The following is a 23,413-nucleotide window of genomic DNA, read 5'->3' on the forward strand; positions in this document are numbered from 1 at the left end:
TATGACTAAAATCCCAATGGCAATCACAGCAACAACAAAAATAAATAAATGGAACATGATTAAAAGGTTTCTGCATAGCTAAGGCAATAATCAATAGAGAAAAGAGACAACCTACAGAATGGGAGAAAATATTCATAAGCTACACATCCAATAAGGAGCTAATAACCAGAATTTGCAAGGAACTCAAGCAAATCGGCAAGGAAAAAAAAAGCCATTAAGAAGTGGGCAAAAGACATGAACAGAAGCTTTTCAAAACGAGATAGACAAATGGCCAATGAACATAGGAAAAAATGCTCAACATCACTAATCATCACAGAGATGCAAATTAAAACCACAATAAGATATCACCTTACCTCAGTTAGAATGGCTTTTATTAAAAAGCCCAAAAATAATAGATGCTGAAGAGAAAAGAACCCTTACACACTGTTGGTAGGACTGCAAGTTAGTATAGCCTCTATGGAAAACAGTATGGCGGTTCCTAAAAGAACTAAAAGTAGACCTACCATTTGATCTAGCAATCCCACTACTTGGTATTTTCCCAAAGGAAAAAAAGTCATCTTATCAAAAAGACACTTACATCCCAGTGTTTACTGCAGCACAACTCACAACTGCAAAGATGTGGAATTAACCCAAGTGCTCATCAACGAGTGGGTTAATAAAATATGATATATGTATACTATGGAATACTACTCAGCCATGAAGAAGGCTGAATTAAGGCCTTTTGCAACAATCTGAATGGGACTAGAGACCATTATCCTAAGTGAAGTGTCTAAAGAATGGAAAAACAAACACCACTTGTACTCACTATTAAATTGGAGCTAACGGATGAGCACACACCTGCACTGAGGGAAGTAAAACCCAGTGGACATCAAGCAGGGGGAAGGAGGAGGAGGGGATGGGTGAAAACCTACTTAACGGGTACAATGAACAATATCTGGGTGATGTGCACACTTAAAACCCTGACTCAAGCATAACAAAACTGATACATGTAATCCAAAACATTTGCACCCCCTGTAATATTTTGAAATAAAAAAAAAGAATGGAAAACCAAACACCACATGTACTCGCTATTAAATTGGAACTAACCAATGAGCCCACATGTGCACAGAGGGAAGTAAAAGTCAGTGGAAATCAAGCAGGAGGGAGGAGGTGGAGGGGATGGGCGAAAATTTACCTAACAGGTACAATGAACACTATCTGTGTAATGGGCTTACAACCCTGCAACACTTACAACCCTAACTCAAGCACAACAAAAGCGATCCATGCAACCAAAAAAACGTTTGTACCTCCGTAACATTTTGAAATTTAAAAAAAGACACCAAATTAAGTGAGATAAGCGAGTCACAGAAGGATAAATACTATATACCACTTATATGGGGTATCTAAAGTAGTCAAATTCACAAAGACAGAAAGTAGAATGGTGGTTACCAGGGGCTGGGGAGAGAGGAAAATGGGTAGTATTGTTTATCTTATACTTCTTTGCAAGAAGAATGTTTAAAAATTTTAATGTAAATGGAGTCATAGGGTAACCAATCTGCCTTCCCAGTGATCTCTAAACCCACTTTCTTTATTACACGCAGGTGTTAAAAAAAAAAAAAACTCCAAAAGTATTTATGACAGATACATTAGGTCATTAAATATAAAATGTCCGATTTCGAATCGAAAGTGCAGTTTATTATATCTCAAACAACAAACAGTACAATTAATCAAAGTATGCGCCTAACCTATCAACTCAGTTTTGCCATCTGTAGCTTGTTTATGCCAGTGGTGAAGAAGGCTGGAGCGCTAGTGGCAGTGAAATTGTGAAAGGCGTTTTCCACAGCCTGTTGAGAATTGAATATTTTTCCTTGCAAGAAGTGGTCCAAAGTCTGGAAGAAGTGGTAGTCAGTTGGTGCAAGGTCTGGTGAATACGGTGGATGACAGCAATTTTCCAAGTCCAGTTGCTATAGTTTGAGCAGCATTGTTTGTGTGACATGTGGTTGAGTGTTGTCTTGCAAGAGGATTGGCCTGACTCTATTGACCAATCTCAGCTGCTTAATCAGAGGGATACTCATCATTTCATCCAACAGGCTGCAGTACACATCTGCTGTTACTGACTGACCAGGTTTCATGAAGCTGTAGTGGATAATACCAGTGCTGGACCACCAAACGGACACCATTAGCTTTTTTGGATGAATATTCGGTTTTGGACTATGTTTTGGCACTTCATCTTTATCCAAACATTGTGCCAAACGCTTGCGATTGTCAAAAAGAATCCATTTTCATCAAACGTAATAATATGGTGTGGAAATGGTTCATGTTTATGTTGTGACAGCAAAGGCAAGATTCAAGATGATTTCTTTTCTGACACTTAATTGATGTAGAACCCACCCATCCAGCTTCCTTACCTTGCTCATTTGTTTAAAATGGTCCAATATTGTTGGAATAGTAATGTCAAGCCCTGCTGCTAATTCATGTGAAGGTTGAGATGGATTTGCTTCCACTATAGCTTTCAGCTCATTATTATCCACCTTGGTCTCAGGTTGCCCATGTGGCTCATTTTCAAGATTAAAACCACCAGAATCTAACTTCCCGAACCATCAATGTACTGTGTGTTCATTAGCCACATCCTTACCAAACACCTTGTTGATATTTTGAGCTGTCTGCACTGCATTGGTTCCATCATAGAAATCATATTCGAAAATAACATGAATTTTTAACTTATTGATGGTTTCACAAAAATTGCTCTAAAAAAATTTGAAAGATAAGCCAAAACATGCATTTGAAAGACTGCAGATGTACTTTCAGAATAAACATAAAATAAGAAGTGTCAAAGTGAAATATCAGAGATATGAACTGTCAAATTTAGTACTTAAGGAAATTGGACATTTCTTAATAACCCCAATTTTCTTTTTTCTTTCTCCTTCTCATTTCTATTTCATATACCAGTTGTTGGATGTTAACTGAAAGTTAGTCTTTATGTAAGAGAATATTCCGTGTGACTATGACTGTATTTGTGGAGTGATTGGCAGAGCTAGTGATGAATACAATGACTGTTGGGACTATATATCTGCTTAATCTGGGGAAAAGGTGAAAACCTCTTCATTTGTAAGAACAGCTCTATCTTATTAGGTAGAAATACAGTTGTATTGTTAGATGGAAGCTCAAATGTGAATAGAAAGGTGTATACGGAAGCCAAGTCATCAGAGGGATGGACTATTCCAGTTGGAATTACTGCTCCTCAAATCCAAATTTACTATTTTTGTCAGTTGTGTGAAAATCTGGGCTATTTAAATATTTTCCCTTCTAGCAACTGGCATGATACTGAGCTTTGTTCAGAGAAGTGCTGAAGAGACACTGCAGGAGGAGAGGGCTTTGCTTCAGATCCCAGTGTTTGTCTGACAGGCTTCTGTGACATTGGTGGCTTTCTCTAGCACCAGACTCCTGTGGTGTGCACAGCTTCTCCAGCAGCCAGCTCTTCTAAAGCACGTGGGCCAGCAGCACTCAGTAACCAGCAGCTTCCCCCAGCATCCACTTAGAGTTCTGCAGCAGAATGCTTCCAGTTAAACACCTCCCCACGAATAGCTTTCCCCAGCACCCTAGAGGGCTGCTTTCCAGGAAGTTCCAGAGGACAAGTTTCTAGCAAGTTCTGCCAGCACAGCACCACAGTGACTTCTGTGCCATACAGTGAGAGCCACAGTTGCACTGTTTCCATCAAGGTCTAGATCTCAACCCTGGGGTGGACTGGAGATGCTTCCTTGAGTATTCTAGCTTGGCCTGACAGGTGGTGGCTGTTCCTTATATGTGCTTGTCCTATATTCTTTAGAATTAACTTTATTTCCTACTAGCCAATCTCTTGTTACTCTATTTCCTTGTTTTAGTTAATAATTCTTTATATTACATTTTCTTATCAGGACATAGGAAATGGAAGGCAAGATACTACTATCTATCTGTTTCATTCTCACATAACTACAGTCATGAATCTCCCCTAATTTCCTATCTATTACTCAAGATAGAACCTGCTTGTGAGAACTCATCTGTGTTACACATAAACAGTAAAAAGGGATACATTTACAGTAACTTTCATTTGGGGAGGTTATTCCAGGCTAACTATGCTTTGATACATGTTTGTTTCAATGGGTTCATTATTCCTCTTTGATGATTACCTGTACATCTGCAGTGCTAATAAACACCAGAAATTTCATGCATGTAAAAATAATTTATTGCCTTGATACTGACATATATTTAGGATGATCTGGGATCACTTACAAGCAACAAGAGCAAAAGAGATCATTTTATAGCCAAGTCTATGAAAATGTATAAAAATACAAAAATCTGTCTATATCTTTAGGCAGTACAATATATTTTCAAAAGTTAGCGCAACTAACTAGAAAGACAACTAAATAGCCTAAATAACCCAACCTGGAATACATCTAGGTTTAAAGTAGTATAATCCTTTGCTAACACAAAATTTAGTTTCTAAAGAATAAAATACAATTTAGTTTTTAAAGAATTAAGATCTACAGTGAATTTTTTAATACTGATTTTTAATGATCACAATTGAATCCAGATTTGTTGGATGAATACCAATTGGTTGCTGATTTGGATATACCTATGAATATACCGTTTACTGAAAGCTTACCTCTATATCAGATATTTTGCTAAATATTTTTACACAATCTCACGGTAGTAACCTATGAGATAGATTTTATTATTCTCATTTTGTAAATAAGCAACCTGAAGCTTAGACAGGCTAGTGAATTATCCAAGGTCATATACAGTCTATCTAACGCAAAAGCCCAGGCTCTTAACTTCCACGTTATTACCTTCCTAGTACCTATATCTCAGTGTATATGAGGTGCTCTTATGAGTTTGTAAAGACTTTCCAAGGGGTCCATGGGTACAGATAATCTCAAGGGAACCAATTTCAGTTAACTTTCTTAAGTAATCTTTCCTCATATTGATCTGTATAAGAATGCACTGGCCGTCAAAGTGTTATGCTGGTTCTCTGTTCCTACATTTCTTTTATACTCACCTTTCTCCCACTTTATAAATAAAAGTGTACTTCTTACCCATTCAGAGAGGCAATCTGAAGTACTGGGGTCAAAGTGAACGCTAATGACTGAATAACAAATCTTTAAGTGGCTTCCAATCCTTTGATTTCAAAAAATTGAACGCAGATCTAAACAACTTAAGTTGATGTGATTTTTGGCAAACATCTCAGAACTGAGTGATAATGCTATGATAAATTCCTTTTACTCTATCAACTTATTTATGTGAAGAAAATTTTTCAAGCTTACATTCACAAAAATGAAGAACAGAAATAAAATTTATGCTGAAATGTATCCCTAGGAATAAATAAAATTCAAAGAAATTGGGAAGGGAAAAAAGCCTCTATCTCATTAAGAGACGCATTTCTAGTAAAATTTTATGTTTAAATATTTAATCAAAATTTATAATAATTTATCTTTGATCAATTGGATACTATTAACTGTAACTCAATTTAAACTAATTTTTTTACATTAAAATTTTTAAACATTCTTCTTGCAAAGAAGCATAAGGTAAACGATATTACTAAATTTATGCTAAAGAAATTTAGATGTCAACATAAATAAGTGCAAAGGGATATTTTTTCAAAATTTGTTTTGAAAACCAGAAAGCTTTAATACCATTATTTCAACAAGTTAAAGATGGTCAATAATGTACCCTTGTCCTCACTCATATTTGAAACACAAATATTATATGAGACAAATGTAACTGCCAATATATTTGCCAAAAGCCACTACCCGAAAAAAAAAGATCAGTGGTACTAGAAAAATAATAAACGAAAACTACTTCTAAAGAGGGACAGGGCTGCTTGAGAAACAAATAAAGGCAGGCAATTTGTTTTATTGTTTTTGTTTCATTTAAAGAATGTTAGTGTTAAATCTAAAAGGAAAATCATAAATTATTAATTTATTTCAGTTGCATTGTTTTTAAATGATTAAATAAATGCATACTATACATGGAAAAATAGATTTCTGGAAAGTGATAGGAAGATGGAAATATATCAATTCTTTAGGGGTAGAAGGTCTCTATCAAATTCAAATAAAATAAAGCAGAGCACTAAAATGTGAGGAAGCTGTGAAATTGTGGAGAGAGATGCTTAAAGCCATTAAACAGAGGCAGAAGGATAGATGGGTAAGAATAACTTTAAAAGTGGCAGTGTTAGCAGAAGGCAGCAATGTATAGGGTGGTAAATTCCCTGGACATACGATCCTTTTGCTTGCTTGTCTTTGTTCACTCTGCTAGTGCCTTTACCGAGCACTATCTCCCATGACCAATCTCTCTGGCTCTTCTTTTAAGGTGTCAATCAAATGTCATATTTCCTACTAGTAATTAATAATAAAACTTATTTTCTTCTCAACACTTCTTCATATTGTAGGAAATCATAAACCACTAGCATAAGAATCGAAGATGGTTTAAACACTGTGAAATCAGACCCTAGAATCAATGTACTCCATTGGGGTCACTCAAAACATATTTAGCTCAAGGAAGTTAGTGATCCTTAATCTTTATATATTACATTTCTGATGCAAATTATCATGCTGTATCATTATTTTGTATGTGTCAGAATTTGGCAAGGCAAGTTAAATAATCTAGTAAAAGTCCTAAGTATATCCCATCTCATGATGTTCTGACTTTTCCTAGTAATACTACAGTATTACTGCTATGGTCATTTTGAGAAAAACATACAGTATAAAAAATAATTGAAAGCAATTATCTCCATGGAAGATTATATACGTAAGATAAGTGGTGCCAAAGCAGAGCTAATGTAAGTGTGTTTGTGTACACGTATGTGTATGTGTGTGTGTGTGTATAGATAGACAGGTATCTATCCTCTATCTACTATCTAATTTATCAATCCAAACTGGACATTTAATCTCAGAAAATTTAGAGATAAAGTATTATAATGCTCCTGAAAGTTCTTTCTTATTAATTTTTATTCTCTCACCTTTGGCTCACTTATCAGTTATTACTGTTCCTCTACTTTGGAAATAGGGATTTAAAGAAAGACATCTTATAATGAAATCCACTAGCATAGTGGTAGTTTTCAAACTTGACAACACTTGGGCTTTAGACCTTAGACAAATGCATTTAAGAACAAGTTTTTCCGTTTCAATCAAATGATGAAGACAAGAGACATCTAGGCAGCAAAATGTACCACATTTATTATAGCATGTGTACATGTGTCGGGGTGAGAGGGAGCAAATTTCCAAACTGCATTAGGCAGAAAGACAGTATTTAGGAGCCATGAGAGCAAACAAAAGGAAGTGACTGGTAATATATCCTTAGAGAGCTTCAACTTCATTTCACAAATAACCTGTACATGCGTGTATGTATAAACTATTCAGTCTCGCATACATATTTCAACAGAGGAGGAAAGTGTATTTTCTAAATGTGAGGAAAACATTTTCTACTCTGCAGTAAAAACTGAGAAAAAATTTTGAGGCAAATTGGCATGACATCAAGTCTAATTTACATACACATATTGGTGACAATCACTATTCACCAAGTATTATTAAACGGATGAGAAGAAATTCACTTTTTAAAATAATAGTTTAAAAAAATCCTTTAAACTTTTATTAACCTTTTATCATTTTTCATCCCATCAACTAATATACGGACATCATAGTTACTAACATACCTCCATAGCCTGGGCTAAGCGTTCTTCTAGTGCCATGTAGGTGAGGAACTGAGGATCCACATAAGAAATAGCTTCAGCAACTCCTAGGCCATCCGCAAAGCCATCAAATAGGCTGGGAAAAAAAATAAAAAAATAAAACCCACAACGATGACTTGGGAAATCTTATGCTGAGGACATAATTATATTAGCATCCTGGACAAGCCAATAAACACACTGAGAGCAGAAAACCTTAAAATATTTTAACATCACGCTTGTGGGGTGAGGAGGAAGAGAGCAGAGAAGTTAAGTGCAAAGCATAAGTAGTTAAGATGCCACCACCTAACCCAGTAGGCTACCACACTCACTGCACAAAATCTATAGGAAAATTCTCTTTGGTGATTCTAGTTCTAACTCCGGAAACTGCTTAAAGGCAGAAGTTGAGCATTCCAAACCCAAAAATCCAAAATACTCCAAAATCTGAAACTTTTTTCATGCCAACATGACACTCAAAGGAAATGCTCATTGGAGTATTTCGTATCTTGGATTTTTGGATTTGGGATGGTCAGCTGGAAGTATAATGCAAACACTCCAAAATCCAAAAAAATTCCAAATCCCAGACATTTCCGGTCCCAAGCATTTTGGATAACAGATACTCAGCTATAGTACTCTTCCCCACCCAATTCTTTCCCGTATATATTTCCCCTTCTGTTTATTTTAGTTTCCAATCCGAATGTAGGTGAGTACATGGCAAAGAAAACTACTACCGTTATTTTAATTCTGTCATTAGTCAAAGCCTCCTTTTCTTCTCTCACTTTGTATTGCTTACTTAATTACTTTGGGTTTAAAAATATTTTATTTTCTCAAGCCTTTCTCATTAATCTCTCTCCTCCTCTTCTAAGAATTAGGCCACCTCCTTTATTATACAGCTTGAAAAATACCTAGCTCCTAACTGCTCATTTTTATTATTTTCTTTTAAAGAACTGTAAGCTTCTCGAAGAAACATATGTTTCACTCTGGTCCTAATCTCCTTCCTCCACCCCTAGACATACCCAGACTCCTCCTTTTCTTCTAATCTTAGAAACACTAAGTATTTCAAAATTTGGAGACCATACATATGTCCTCAGTCCTACTGTCTCTAATCTTGCTCCCTCGGAAATTATATTCAAGACCATTTCTTCAATTATCTTCTCTGCAAGTAATTCGTAAATCTCTACCTAATTTCAAATTCCCCCTGGAGCTTTTGATCTATATCGGTATTTCTAGTTGTCTGTGGGGCACTTTGCATAGATATACTTACTCCCACCACCTCATAAATCCAAGATCTACAAAACTGAGCTTATTTAGTCTAAACACAAACTTATGTTGACTTCAATATCATATCGGAATCTGAATATCATAGTCAGAAACATCCATAGATACACAAGCTAGTTCAAAAATAATTTTGATGTCAACTCATGTGCCATCCTTAAAATTATAATTCTATTGCCAAGAAATATAGAAATGATTCTTATGAAGAATATATTATAGCTTAGTAGTATCTGGAAATCAGCAAACATTACATGGTTCAAATGAACATTCTCATATAACCTCAGATTTTAGAATTATAATTAATACTAACTACTAAGAATTACTGAATCCATCCACCCTTGTAAAACTGGAACTCCTTTATCTAGTAGTGAGATGTAGTGCAAAAAGGAACAGCTCTGGAGTCAGTTGGATAGGGATTTAACTGAAACAGTTAATTAATTTAAAAAATTAATTAGTTGGCATTCTGTTTCTTCATAAAACAAATTACATGAGTAGATCCACAAAGGTGCCTGGCACAGAGATGGAACCAATAGTAGATATTTAAGAAACAAAAGAAACATTCCCTCCATGCGGAAAATACACTGCTTTCTAAGGTGGTATGTGCCAGTGTGGGACAGCTCTACTGGAAGTTTAAAACTTGTATGAGCACACTACATGGGTGATGGACACTTATAACTTTGATTCAAACTGTACAAAAGCAATTCATGTAACCAAAACGTTTGTACCCTCATAATATTCTGAAATAAAACACAACAAAACTTACATGAAGATTTCCTACTTACAACTTTTATGCTATTGTTACAGTTCTGCCTGCTGCAGCAATACAAACTATGCCCACTTTCTCTTTGCAAAAAACCCCTTCAAATGGTTGAAGACACTTTTCTCCCAATAATTCTTTTCTTCTCCAGGCCAAACAAACCTAGACACTCAAAGCATAATATCTGGTTGTAATTTGGCCACTGCAGAATAATCAGTTAATATTAAAAATTCTAATAACGTGCATTTGGCAATCACCATGGTAATAATAACTGTTCAGACAAGAATCACTAATGGATGCTTAAAACTAGTGGATGGAAGTTTGATATTTTGAAAAGAAACAGGTTATTTACAGTCTCGAACAATCTTCCCACCAGATGCCTATTGATTACAGCTGATCCTCAAACAACATGGGTTTGAACTGCTTCAGTCCACTTATACTGGGATTTTCTTCTACCTCTGCCACCCCAAAGATTGCAAGACCAACCCTTCCTCTTCTTCCTCCTTCTCAGTCTACACAACATGAAAAAGATAAGGATGAAGACCTTTATGATGATCCATCTAATGAATAGTAAATATATTTTCTCTTCCTTATGATTTTCTTAATAACATTTTCTTTTCTCTAACTTGCTTTAAGAATACAGTATATAATAGATATGACATACAAAATATGTGTTAATTGACCATTTGTGGTATCAATAAGGCTTCTGGTCAACAGTAGACTATTAGTAGTTAAGTTCTTGGGGAGCCAAAAGTTATACGCGAATTTTCTGCTTGATGGAGTCAGCACCCCAGCACAGCATGTTATTCAAGGGTTACCTATAAAAAAGGAAAAATGGCAACTACGCAGTAAAGAAATTGGAAAGATAAAACCATGACCAAATGATCAGAATTAATATAACCAGTAACAGGATACCAAGACACCATATGTCTTCTGTTATGTACTGAGAATCATTCCTAAGGTGACGTTTTATAACATCAGACAAGTACAATCTAAGGGACATTCTACAAAATATTAATAAATGGCCTATGCTTTTCAAAAATGTCGAAGTCATGAAAAACAAAGACTAAGGGAATGTCCAGATTAAAAAATACTAAAGAAGTATGTTAACTAAACGCAATGAGTAGTCCTAGGTTAGACCACAAAAAATTTATCTAAAGGCATTGGTGGAACAATTATGGACATTTGAATAAGGTCTTTAGATTAGATAATACTAATAATACTAATTTCCTGACTTTGACAAACTTACTGTTAATTTCTTGACTTTGACAAATTTACTATTATCCAAGAAAAGATCCTTGGTTTTAGGAAATTCATTCCAGAATACTTATGGGTAAAGGGACACACCATGCCTTCAAATTACTCATGAGTCAGAAAAAAAACCTTACCATAAATAGAGAAAGGAAAGAGAGAATGGTAACACAAATGTGGTTTCAAAATGTTAATATTAAAGGAATCTTAGTGAAGGATATATGGGAATTCTTTGTACTATTTTTAACACTTTTCTGTAAGTCTGATATTATTTCAAAATAATTTTTAAATTCTATTATTAAGCCATAGTTATATCCACACACAATTGACAGCTCACTACCTTATTAGGTTAATAATTATAACCCTAATTTCTTACAGGAAGACAGGTTAAGGACTTATCAAAGAACAAATAAATGGATTTGTCTAAATCCAAAAATCATGATTTCTCTGTGTCACTTGCTACCACATCAAGCTATGAGACACACTCTGGATATTTTACACTTTTACAACATCAATCAAAGCAAACAAACTTGATAGAGGACCTTTTCCATATTCCTTTAAACTAAAATAAGGAACCAAAGGGCTTTACCTTTTTTTTATAAGTAGTCACAAAACAAAACACGTGTGCCAAAATTTGACTTTAGAGACAAGAATTGCTGCTGTTTGCCATGGCTCTTCCTTTTAAACGTGCTATTTTAATATAAAAATGAAACCACATTTTCACCTTATGAACTTTTAGTTACTGCCATATAAATTAATATAGTACCAGATCAGAAAATAAGGAACTATTGACATATCTACATTCAAAAGAGCAAAATTCAAAACTTCTATCTTAAAATCAATGTGAAAATGCTTTCCATGTTAAAAAAAAAACTACTTTGAAGCTCCACAAATTTTGGGACCATCAGTGAGGTCTCCAAAACCTTAACAAAACAGTCATATCCAAAAATGTCATCAGTGAATTAGAACCTAAAGTAAAGGTTTTCTAATTTAAGTTGTAATTGTATTCAATAAAGACTTATATTATTCTTTCAAATATTTATGTGGAACAATCTTTATTGAAAATTATTTGGAAATAGGTATCAAAATCTTGAAAAATACTACATCTCAGTAATGTCACCTCTATTAATCTGTCCTAAAGGAATAACCAGAAGTTCAGAGGAAGGTTTATGGGGGTGAGGAAGACAGTTCACCGTACTGTTTCAATGGGTAGGTAATCCATTAAATCTTAGTGCACCTATAGGATGGAATACCTTCATAATGGAGTTGTAAAAACTAATTTTTACAAAGTCTTAAAAATGTACAACAGAAAAAATCTCTCTCATATGAAATCATAATGGTCTCCCAATATGCACAGATTATGCTAAACATGATTCTTTCATTTGCTGAACACTTTGAGTAATTACTCTGTATAATGGAGATAGAGACTTCAGAATTAACAAGGAGTTTCAGTAAGACAGTAATAGGGAGACACAAGAGAGGGAGGAAAAGAAGGAAGCATCATGATCAGCAAGACTGAGACTAGGTGAAGCCACTGATTTTCCCTAACGTGTGAGAAGCCAGAAAACTGGTTTTGGAGAACAGGAATGTTTAAGGTGAAATTACAAATTGTGTGGTTGAGATGAAATCCCGCTTCCACAGATAGTAATAAAAGTCTGTTCTGCACATGACTCCCCCCGCACTGTTCCACGGGGAATCAGAACAGGAAGTGGTAGGGAGGATCTCAAGGAGACATTGAGTTTTTCATCTGGAACAATCTGGAGAAGTACAAAAAAGCAACTGGTACACACAGAAAGAGAGACTGAAAATACAAAGGAGGCCTTAAAAATACAAGGCCTAAAAACATGTAGAGATATCAGGGGATACGAATGAATTTTTCTTATCTTTATTGTTCTAAATTTTCTATAAGGGAGCTGTAAGTGGAAAAACAAGACAAATTCTTAAAAATATATTCATACAGGCTAGGCAGGGTGGCTCATGTCTGTAATCCCAGCACTTCAGGAGGCCAAGGGTAGGAGGATTGCTTGAGGCCAGAAGTTTGAGACCAGCCTGGGCAACATAGCAAGATCCTATCTCTACAGAAAATTTTTTAAAAATCAGCCAGGTGTGATGGTGTGTGCTAGCTACTCAGGAGGCTGAGGTGGGAGGATTGCTTGAGCCCAGGAGCTCAAGGTTGCAGTGAGCTACAATCGGGCCACTGCACTTCAGCCTGAACGACACAGTGAGACCCTGTCTATATCATATGTACTTTTGTGCAAAGAAGGAAATGAGGTTAAGTATGCCAAGCCACTTTTTCCCCCAGATAAAGTAACAAAAGGGATCAGTTAGAATAAACATCCCTTCTACATCTCAATAATTAGCTGCTTCTAATAGGTTACTGCTGCACACCCGAAAGATTTTATAAACCAAAACAGCTAAATTCTGAGGATTGTATCATAAGGAGAAACGAATTCTATAATCCACTTCACTTATATGTTACTTTTATTTGAAGCTCACTGTTCTTTGTCAGCACAAAGTAAATTTAATATTTTCAACATCTCTGGGAAAGTACAATTTTATCTTCCATATTTTACATACAGAGAAGGAAAAGGAAGAACAATGAAGGAAAACTCTTGATTCTTCTGATTCAACTACAGGTTTTTAAATTCTTTAGGTAGTATTAATTAAGAACCTATATATTTTTAAAGGATTATGCTAAGTGCTACAGGGCATATAGAACAAAATCAAAAAAATCAGAAACCCAAAAACCAAAAAAAAGTATATAAATAACTAGATATAAGGTAAGCTTCAAGGGAGCTGAAGGTCAAAGAAAGAAGAGGTTGCCATTTGGAGGAAACAGGAGTCCATGTAAGAAGTGATATCTGAAATGAGCTTTGAAATGAGAGAGAGACTAACGAATGGAAAAATCAGAATACTTCTCAGCTAGCAGAGATTTAATTTTCATAATTTAGAGTCAGGAACGAATTCTACTCAACGAGCAACCAAGCATACTAATAACATCAGGATATATACCTCCAGTCCACATCTAAGTCTTCACTCACACTGGAGTCATCCTCCAGGTTATTGTTGCCATCCAACATGAAAGCTTCTGGCTGTGCAAATTCATTGGCAGGCTCATTCCCCTCATCACTGCTGCTTTCATTGACTTCATTGTACTGTAACCAAGGAATTTCTCCCTCTTCCAAGGATGTCTGTTCCCTAATATAAACATTTTAAAGGAAGAAAAAAATATTATTTAAAAACACATCATAACACTGTTCTTTAAAGAATTCTATACAGTGCAAGTGGACTCTATATTCTTTAAGTTCCAAGCCCTTTATACTTTTGTGATCCTAAAAAACTGTTTTCCTTAACTGCAAAATTATTTGAAATGAAAGAAAATTTGTCATAGGGTTATATGCAAATATAAATAGCTCTTAATTACATAGGAACATATATACTTTTAAATTATCTATGCTCTTATATTTCTTCTTTTTGCAGGAGAAAAATAAGAAAAGCCCACCCTAGATAATTTGAATTTTTAAACGCTGTTCTTGAGTAGCTTCTCTTCCCAGTTAAAATAAAATACAAATTCCTCAACCTGGCCTACAAATTCCTAAGCAACACATGCTTTCTCCCCGGCCCACTTCTCCAACAGTCACCTGTCACCACTTTTCCCCCACCTCCTATTCTCCTATTCTTCTTTCTACTCTTGAAACACATGGAGATCATTTCCACCGTGGAGTCATTTACTTTACCTGAAATGTTCTTTCACCAGATTTTTACATTACTATTTCCTTTTTGATATTCACCTCAGATTACAAGCGACCTCCTCAGGCAGGCCTATTGTAAACCACTCAGTTTAAGTAGATCTCTATTTACTGACTACCACATCACTCTGCTTATTTAAATTATAGAACTTATTTTTACTTAACATTTTCTTATTTGTTTATTGTCAGTCTATTCCTACTAGAATATAAGCTCACAGGAACAGGGACAGACAAAACGCCAGCACAGATCAAGAAACTAAGAGGAGAAAAAGGAAACATTTCAAAACAGGAGGACAAGAACGTAATCAACAAGTGGTATTGCGACAACTGGGTATATACCTGGAGGAGAGCAGTTAAATCCCTATGTCATTGCTTGCCCGTAAATAAATTTCAGCTACACATTTTTGAAATGCATGCATATGTGCACCCTCCCTCACCACCAATAAAATAATAAAGTAGTCGAAGAATCATGAGAGAACATTTTACAAAAATCTCAGTGTCATTCTAAGCAGATGTAAAACCTTGAAGCCACAAATAGACTGGTAAATTTCACAACCTTTGCATGAAAGAAAACACTCATGGAAAAGTCAAAACACCAGAAATTTGAACACAACTCAAACTGAGAAAAATTAATTATAACACATGAGACAAAAGGCATTTCCTTAATAAATAGAAGCTTAAAATGTAAAAGCAAACCAATAAGAAAAAGATCTACATATATTAACAGAAAGGAGCAAAGGATACAATTAGTTGGCAGAAAAGGAAATTCAACTAACTCTTAAATATATGAAGAGACGCTCTAGCTCTTTTATAATAAGCAAAATGTATATTAAAACAACAGTGAAATATGTTTCTACTATTGACAAAAATTAAAAATTCTGATAGTACGCTGTGTTGAAACTGAAAAAAGGTAATTCATACAGTGTTGATAAGAAAGTAACTGATATTAACATAATTCCTCTGTAGAAAAACTTGGCAATAGCTATAGATTAAGGATGTGCATACTCATTACCTAGTGATTCTGTTTCTAGATATTTCTCCGAAAAAATATGTACAATGTTTTCTTTGTAGCATTTCTTGTAATAGCCAAAACTGTTAAATAATTTAAATGTCCACGAAAGGAAATTGGAATATCCATGAATTATTACACAGTAGGTCCTCACTTAACATCATTGACGGGGTCTGGGAAACTGTAACTTTAAGTGAAATGAAATATTATGTAGATGTTTTAGAAGAATATGGAACAATCTAAAAACTAGATCTATGAGCAAAACAAATAAATAAAAACAAAAGCAAGGTAATACCGTATGTCTATATGATGTCCTACCAGTTGTATAAAAAAAGTAAAGAGGACTGTGTATGCATATATGCTTTTCTATGTATAAAATATCTTTAGAAGCTTACAAAGGAAATTGGTTCTAATGGTTTTGAAAGGGTCACTTCATACTATCTAAATTCACTTTTTATCGTATATATGAATACTTATTTTTAAAATGTTTGTAATTTTATCCGTTTATCAATAGAAGTTCAACCAGAAATAGCTGCTACTCCAGCAATTGTTAGCAATGATACACTAAATTCTGTATCATTAAAAGATAAACTGTACTCCTAATTTATTTCAGAAACTATCCCTTTAATTAATATAAAATACAACAGGGAAATCAGTATTTTTAGTTGAGTCATGTGGCCAATTATTAAGGAGTCACACAGTTATTTGTATTAGGTTATTAAGTATGGAATGTCCGATTTCCTTAAGTACTAAGTTTGACAGCTGATATCTGTAACATTTCACTTTGACATTTTTTTTTTTATTGTGAAGGTACATCCTCATTCTTTCAAATGCACATTTTGGCTTGTGATTATCTTTCAAATTTTTTTTTAGAGCAATTTTTGTGAAACCATGGGTAAGGCAAAAATTTGTGTTATTTTTGAATATGGGTTCCATTGTGGAACCAATGCAGGGCAGATAACTCAAAATATCAACAAAGCATTTGGGAAGGATGTGGCTAATGAATGTATAGCACCTCGATGGTTTGAGAAGTTCTGTTGTGGTGATTCTAATCTTCAAAATGAGCCATGTGGATGATCTGAGACCAAGGTGGATAATGACGAGCTGAAAGCTGTAGTGGAAGCAAATCCATCTCAACCAATGTGTGACTTAGCGCAAGGTTTGACATTAAACTATTCCAACAATATTGGACCATTTGAAACAAATAGGCAAGGTAAAGGAGCTGGATAGATGGGTACCGCATGAATTAAACAAGCGTCAGAAGAGAAATCGTCTCGAAGCTTGCCTTTCTTTGCTGTCACAACATAAAGGTGAACCATTTCTACATGGTATGGTTACATGTGATAAAAAATGGATTCTTTTTGACAATCGCAAGTGTCCGGCACAATGGTTGGATAAAAATGAAGTTCCGAAATGCAGACCAAAACTGAATATTCATCAAAAAAAGCTAATGGTGTCTGTTTGGTGAACCAATACTGGTATTATTCTCTACAGTGTCATGAAACCTGGTCAATCGATTACAGTAGATGCCAGCAATTGGACAAAATGATGAGGATGCTTGCAATTAAGCAGCCGAGATTGGTCAATAGAGGCAGGCCACCCTCTTGCAAGACCACATGTTGCAAAAAACAATGATGCTCAAGCTACAGAAGCTGGACTTGGAAACTCTCCGTCTTCCACCATATTCACCAGATCTTGCATCGGCTGACTACCACTTCTTCCAGGCTTTGGATCACTTCTTGCAAGGAAAAATATTCATTTCTCAACAAGCTGTAGAAAATGCTTTTTGAGATTTCATTGCCACTTGCTCTCCAGGCTTCTTCAGTGCTGGCATAGGCAAACTACCATTAAGATGGCAAAACTGTGTCGATAGTTTAGGCACATACTTTGATTAATTGTACTGCTTCTTGTTTTACATATAATAAAACAAACTTTTGATTTGAAATTGGACATTTCATATTTAATGACTTAATATATTTAGCCTAAATAAAACTAAAGCTAACAAACATTTGACATTTAACAGATGTTAAAACCTTGAAGATTTTCTTAATTTCCACCAAAATGGAGGTTTCTTTCTCCCTCTATTGCTATTATCTGAACGATTCAGAATTTTGAAAATGTACCAATTTATTTTTCTTTCTGCTCCATCCCAGATATGAGGAGCTTTTTTTTTCCTGTTAGATTTAATTAGGCTGTCATAATTATGCACTTAACATTCAGTGTACTCCATCATTCTGAGTGAAATATATCATTCTGCATCATTCTGCTGCAAAATACATCAACTGGAAGGAGACTTGAAGACATATATCTTGGCAATATAAAAAGTACCTTATTAAATGAACAGTGACTGTTAGAAAATAAAATCTAGGCTGGGCAAGGTGGCTCACACCTGTAATACCAGCACTCTGGGAGGCCGAGGCAGGAAGATGGCTTGATCTCAGGAGTTTGAGACCCAGCAGAGACCCTGTCTCTATTAAAAATAGCAAAAATTAGCCGGGTGGTGTTGCATGCCTATAGTCCCAGCTACTTGGGAGGCTAAGGAAGGCAACAGGATCATTTGAGCCCTAGAGTTGGAGACTGCTATAAGCTAGGCTGATTCCATGGCATTCTAGCCCTGGTGACAGAGCAAGACTCTGTCTCAAAAAAAAAAAAAAAAAAAAAAAAAAACAAGAAAAGAAAATCTAGGTTAGAGAAAATAATTAATATATATGTAATCACAGATTCACCAAAACAAGGCTGCTAGGGCTCAAGTCTAAGGAGGAAAAATACGAGAGTAAAACTATAATTTGGCACTACAGCAATATAAAAGACTAATTTTGAAAAATTGGGCTTCTTAAATAATCAGCTTTCAATACCTCTGATCTTACCTTTCCTTTTGCCTAGAAAGCTCTCCCTCGACTGTTAATTCTCATGTTTTAGATCTCAGCTCAAAAGTCAATTCCTACAAGATGTCCTCCCTGACCACTCTAATTAATGTAGACAGGTCCCTATCAGTTACTTTCTATCACAATACTGTTTCACTTCCTTCACAGTAATCATCATAATCTATAATTTATTGTGTTTGTATCTTGGTTATTATCTGCCTTTCTGACCATAAAGTAAGCTTCCCTAGGAAAACTTACTTATCTTGTTCATTGTGATAAGATCCACTGCAATACCTCCCACATAGTAAATGCTCAATAAAAATTTGCTGAATGAATTACTATCACAAATGAGATATGAATCATTTAATAATACTTACTAAATTAAGTAATAGTGATTAAAGGTAATCAAACATAAAATCATGAAGAAGAAAAAATGCCAACTCGACCTACCACTGTCAAAACCAATTAATCTCAAGCTGGAAATGTATACACTCTGAGAAGTACAAGTTTTAATTAGTCTACGCTGAGTTTTTTTTCCTAAAATACCATAATTCACCAAAATAGATCCCAAGAGAAACTAAGTTAGAATCAACCAATTATCGTAGAAAAAAATAAAATTATCAAAAAGATATTCCCCTACAATAAAACAACAAGCCTAGGTGGTTTCACAAGCCAATACTAACATCTTTTAAAGGAATAAATAAGCAGAGGACAGAAAAAGAAAAGCACATACATTCTTTTAACTAAGCAAATACCAAACTTACATTGAAACAAAAACTTAAAGATAATTTGCATTTAGGTATCTCAAAATAAAAATCCCACATAAAATATCAACAAACAGAAACCAGCAGCTCACTGAAACAATAATAAACCATGACTGTGTGATCATATACGGCTTATTTCAAGGCACAACGGAAGGGAAATGTTAGGAAATCTAATAACAAAATAATTCCTCACGATCTTCAGTTCAAATGTGAAAAATAATTACAATTATCTCCATTGATGCTTAAAAGACTTTAATAAAATTCAACAAACATTCTTGATAGAAATTTCAAAAATAATAAAAGGTAAGTATTTCCTTAGTCTGATTTTTAAGCACTTGTATACGGTTTGTATATATGAAATCAATCTAAAAGCCAGAATCATTTTTACAGAGAAAATATTAGAACAAAGGTCAGTAAACTATGGGCTATAGGTTTATTTTCAGCCTGCCACTGTTTTTGTAAATAAAAGTTTTTTGAAGACAGCTACACCCATTCAATTACATGTTGTCTATGGCTACTTTTACACTAAAACAGTAAAGTTGGGTAGCTGCAATACAGACTGGCACATAAAGCTGAAAATATTTATCTGGCCCTTCACAGTAGAAGTTTGACAACCCCTGCACTAGAGCACTCCCACTTAAAGTTAGGACAAGACAGAAATGTTTATTATCAGTCACTGATGTTCTAGAGACATCATCCAATGCAATTAGACAGGAATACAAAAACTTCAACTTCTGCAATTAACTGCCTCCATTTCTGTGGATGAATCACTCACTGATTTCTCTTTTGGGGCTGCCCTTTTATCTTGCCACTACCCCCACTGTATAGCAATGACAGCTCTAATACATTCATTCCTAACGCAACCAAAATGACCTTTTAAATGCCCAATTTTCTTCATAAAGCAAAGTAGAGGTATATACTGTATCTCAATAAAAGATATTGAAATTAACAGTCTTTTCAATTTAATAGCTTTTTTAAAAATACCAAAAGCATAACGGAAAATCAACAGGTCCTATCAGTCCTAGATAAGGCTTACAAATGCAATTAATAGTCTATCTAACATTTGAATGTGATATATTCTATTTTTGTACAATACACATAAAAATAAAATAAATCTCACTGTTAAACATACCCTTCCTGAAGAGATAATTCTTGGTTTTCTTCTTCAGGGCCACTGCTATCACTCTGTAACTCAGGTTCATTCTCATCTTTTCCTGGCAGAGTCTCCCAGCTTTCATCACTTGAGGACTGATCTTTTTCGGTACCAGAAAATCGATGAGGCAAAGAAGCAGACCATTCTCCATCACTGCATTCTGAACTGCAAATCAGAACAGCAATACAATAAATTATCATTACATGTTCAGTTATTTTTACCATTTGGAATGTTAATCAGAAATCATGGTATAGAGTGGACTTGATGCCACACATGTTTCACTGGGTGCTAATTCAATTTTTAAAATACTTTAAAAATAAATGCAGAAATATTATAAATAGAGCATAATGTAACTCTTTCAAATGAATATAGCATATGGCAAGTTATGGAATATATCACTTTATTTTTCCTTTCACTAACATATATAATTCCACAGTACTTAGATACAGGCTTGCCATATTTTAGACATATTTCTAAATAAAATTTTAAATACAATTTGGTAATCTTAAATGCTATCTGGAATAAACAATAATAGATGTACTGCTCACCTAACCTGACTAAAACAACTTTCTAATTATATATCAACAACTTATGACATATCCTCTATAAATAAATTTCCACTAATACCATGAAGTAACACCTTAACTTTTTTCCTTCCTTTTTTACCTACAAAAAAAAAAAAACAACTTTGAAAAGAAGGGATATTCAAATTCATAAAAAGCAGCACCGACAGATCTTTGCTGTAAGTCCTTAGGAAGGACTGTGAACATAAGTTCAAGAAAATAATTACATAAGGTATAATAAAATCATAATACAAAACCACATAAAATCACTTTTGATTATATTTAACTTTGGTTAATTTGTTTATATTTAACTCTTCTTAGTTTCTAAAGAACTAGTCATCTTACACTACCAAAGGCAAAAATATTATTTATCAATGTTGAAAGTAAGTTTTAAATGCCCCTTCCAATCACATCATCCATTCTGGTTAGGAATCTCCTTAAAGATCTCCCTTTGTTCACCTGACTTTTGGGAAATCAAAAATAACAAATTTTAGTTTACATTTGTGAAAGGAAGTGATAATTGGTAGGAAATTACATTTTCTTAACATTATGTCATTAATATCTAGTTAGCAAGTTCTTCCTTTTAATATAGGCAGATGAACTCAAGAGGTTAAGATGTTATGAACAAACAGCAGCACTAAACAAAGTGTTGAGAAGTTTAATAGAAGGAAAAGAATAAAATCAACTGCCACTTTTCAGTAAACAACAGGTAGGAGGACACAAACATCCTGGAAAAGGAATGCAGTATAGCTCAGGCATAGCAACTAAAACAGCAGTCCCCAACCTTTTTGGCACCAGGGACCAGTTTCATGGAAAACAATTTTTCCAGATCTGGGGGGTGAGGAGGAATGGTTTAGTCTGGGGATGATTCATGCACATTACATTTATTGTGCAGTCAAACCTCTGTGCTAATGATAATCTATATTTGCAGCTGCTCCCCAGCGCTAGCATCACTGCCTCAGATCCACCTCAGATCATCAGGCATTAGATTCTCCTGAGGAGCTTGCAACCTAGATCCCTCACATGCGCAGTTTACAGTAGGGTCCGTGCTCCTATGAGAATCTGATGTCACTGCTGATCTGACAGGAGGCAGAGCTCAGGCAGTGATGAGACTGGGGAACGGCTGAAAATACAAATGAAGTTTCGCTTCCCTGCTGCTCACCTCCTGCTGTGTGGCCCAGTTCCTAAGAGGTCACGGTTCCTAACAAGCCACAGACCCACATCAGTCCACAGCCCGAGGGTTTGAGACTGCAGAACTAAAAGGTGTTTTGGGTATGAGCCAAAGTTTCTTGTATTCTGTAAAATTTTCTATGACCCAAAGGATAATCTAATATCAAGTAAACAACTGCTAGACTTATATAAGTGTCAAAATCTAACACAGGAAATAGTTTTAAAGGAGGTTACTAAACTAAGTTTCCTTGACTATGAAGTGTCTCAAATTCAAAGCCAAATTACCAATTCCTACTTTGTTATGTCTTTAGCAATTAGGATAAAATCTCTATATAAATTTGTGGTAATTTTATATACATAAAAGAAGACCTCATTTTTTTAACATTTAACTTATAGTATAATCTTATCCAGAAAAATAACACATGAAACTTTTTCACTTTTCCAGATTTCTGAAATAACTGATGGACTATCACTAAATTTCAATATAAGAAGAATGTCTGTGATCAGTAGTAAATAACTGTAAGAAGCCTACGTCAAAGATTGGCAAACCACAGGCTTTGAGCCAAAACTGGCCCCGCAGCCTGTGTTTTAATGGTCCGTATGCTGAAAAGGGTTTTTATGTGTTTATCTTTGATTTTACCTCTTGGTCAGCAAAGCCTGAAATATTTACTATCTGGCCCTTTAAGAAAAAGTTTGCAGACCTAAGGCCTGTATTATTATTACTCATTATTTATAACCCTCAACTCTAAGGAGACAACTTTTAAATGTACATCCCCAGCCTTGATCACCACACTAAGCTTTCATAATCACTAACTTCCCACTAAGCATTTTTAGATTTTTCACCCTCCTTTTCAAAATTTGTATTTTTATTATAAACTTCATCTGCCAGGTAAGTCCCCTTCTCAGTTTTCTATCTGCTAATGGTATTAATATACTCTCATTCCAGAAAGCACTTATTTTTTGACTCTTCAAAAAATCCCCACATTCAAGTCCTTTCTTACTTTCCATTCTTTCTCTGCACAATGGCTCTTAAAGATCCTAGCACCCTTTTTTCCATTTCTCCTTAAAAACCCTGATTCAAATGTTTTTCTCCAAACCTAGACCTACTATATAGTCTATTATTAATTGGTATTCCTAAATTCAATCTCACTCCCTTAACTTTCTTAAAGAAATACATTCT

At 34.8% G+C, this 23,413-nt stretch overlaps 1 protein-coding gene across 1 annotated transcript in view; it reads right to left on the reverse strand.

Annotated features, from left to right (window-relative positions):
- Nucleotides 1-23,413, reverse strand: part of PJA2 (praja ring finger 2, E3 ubiquitin protein ligase) — an 83,870-nt gene that overhangs the window by 9,759 nt on the left and 50,698 nt on the right. The window contains exons 5-7 of the mRNA XM_012647373.1: nucleotides 20,480-20,665; nucleotides 13,974-14,159; nucleotides 7,667-7,778 (exon numbers count right to left, since the gene is read on the reverse strand). Coding sequence (XP_012502827.1) covers nucleotides 7,667-7,778; nucleotides 13,974-14,159; nucleotides 20,480-20,665 — 484 coding nt within the window. The remainder of the gene's footprint in view (nucleotides 1-7,666; nucleotides 7,779-13,973; nucleotides 14,160-20,479; nucleotides 20,666-23,413) is intronic.

This window comes from Propithecus coquereli, unplaced genomic scaffold, assembly GCF_000956105.1.
Source record: "Propithecus coquereli isolate 6110/MARCELLA unplaced genomic scaffold, Pcoq_1.0 Scaffold265, whole genome shotgun sequence".
NCBI classification, from domain to species: Eukaryota; Metazoa; Chordata; class Mammalia; order Primates; family Indriidae; genus Propithecus; species Propithecus coquereli.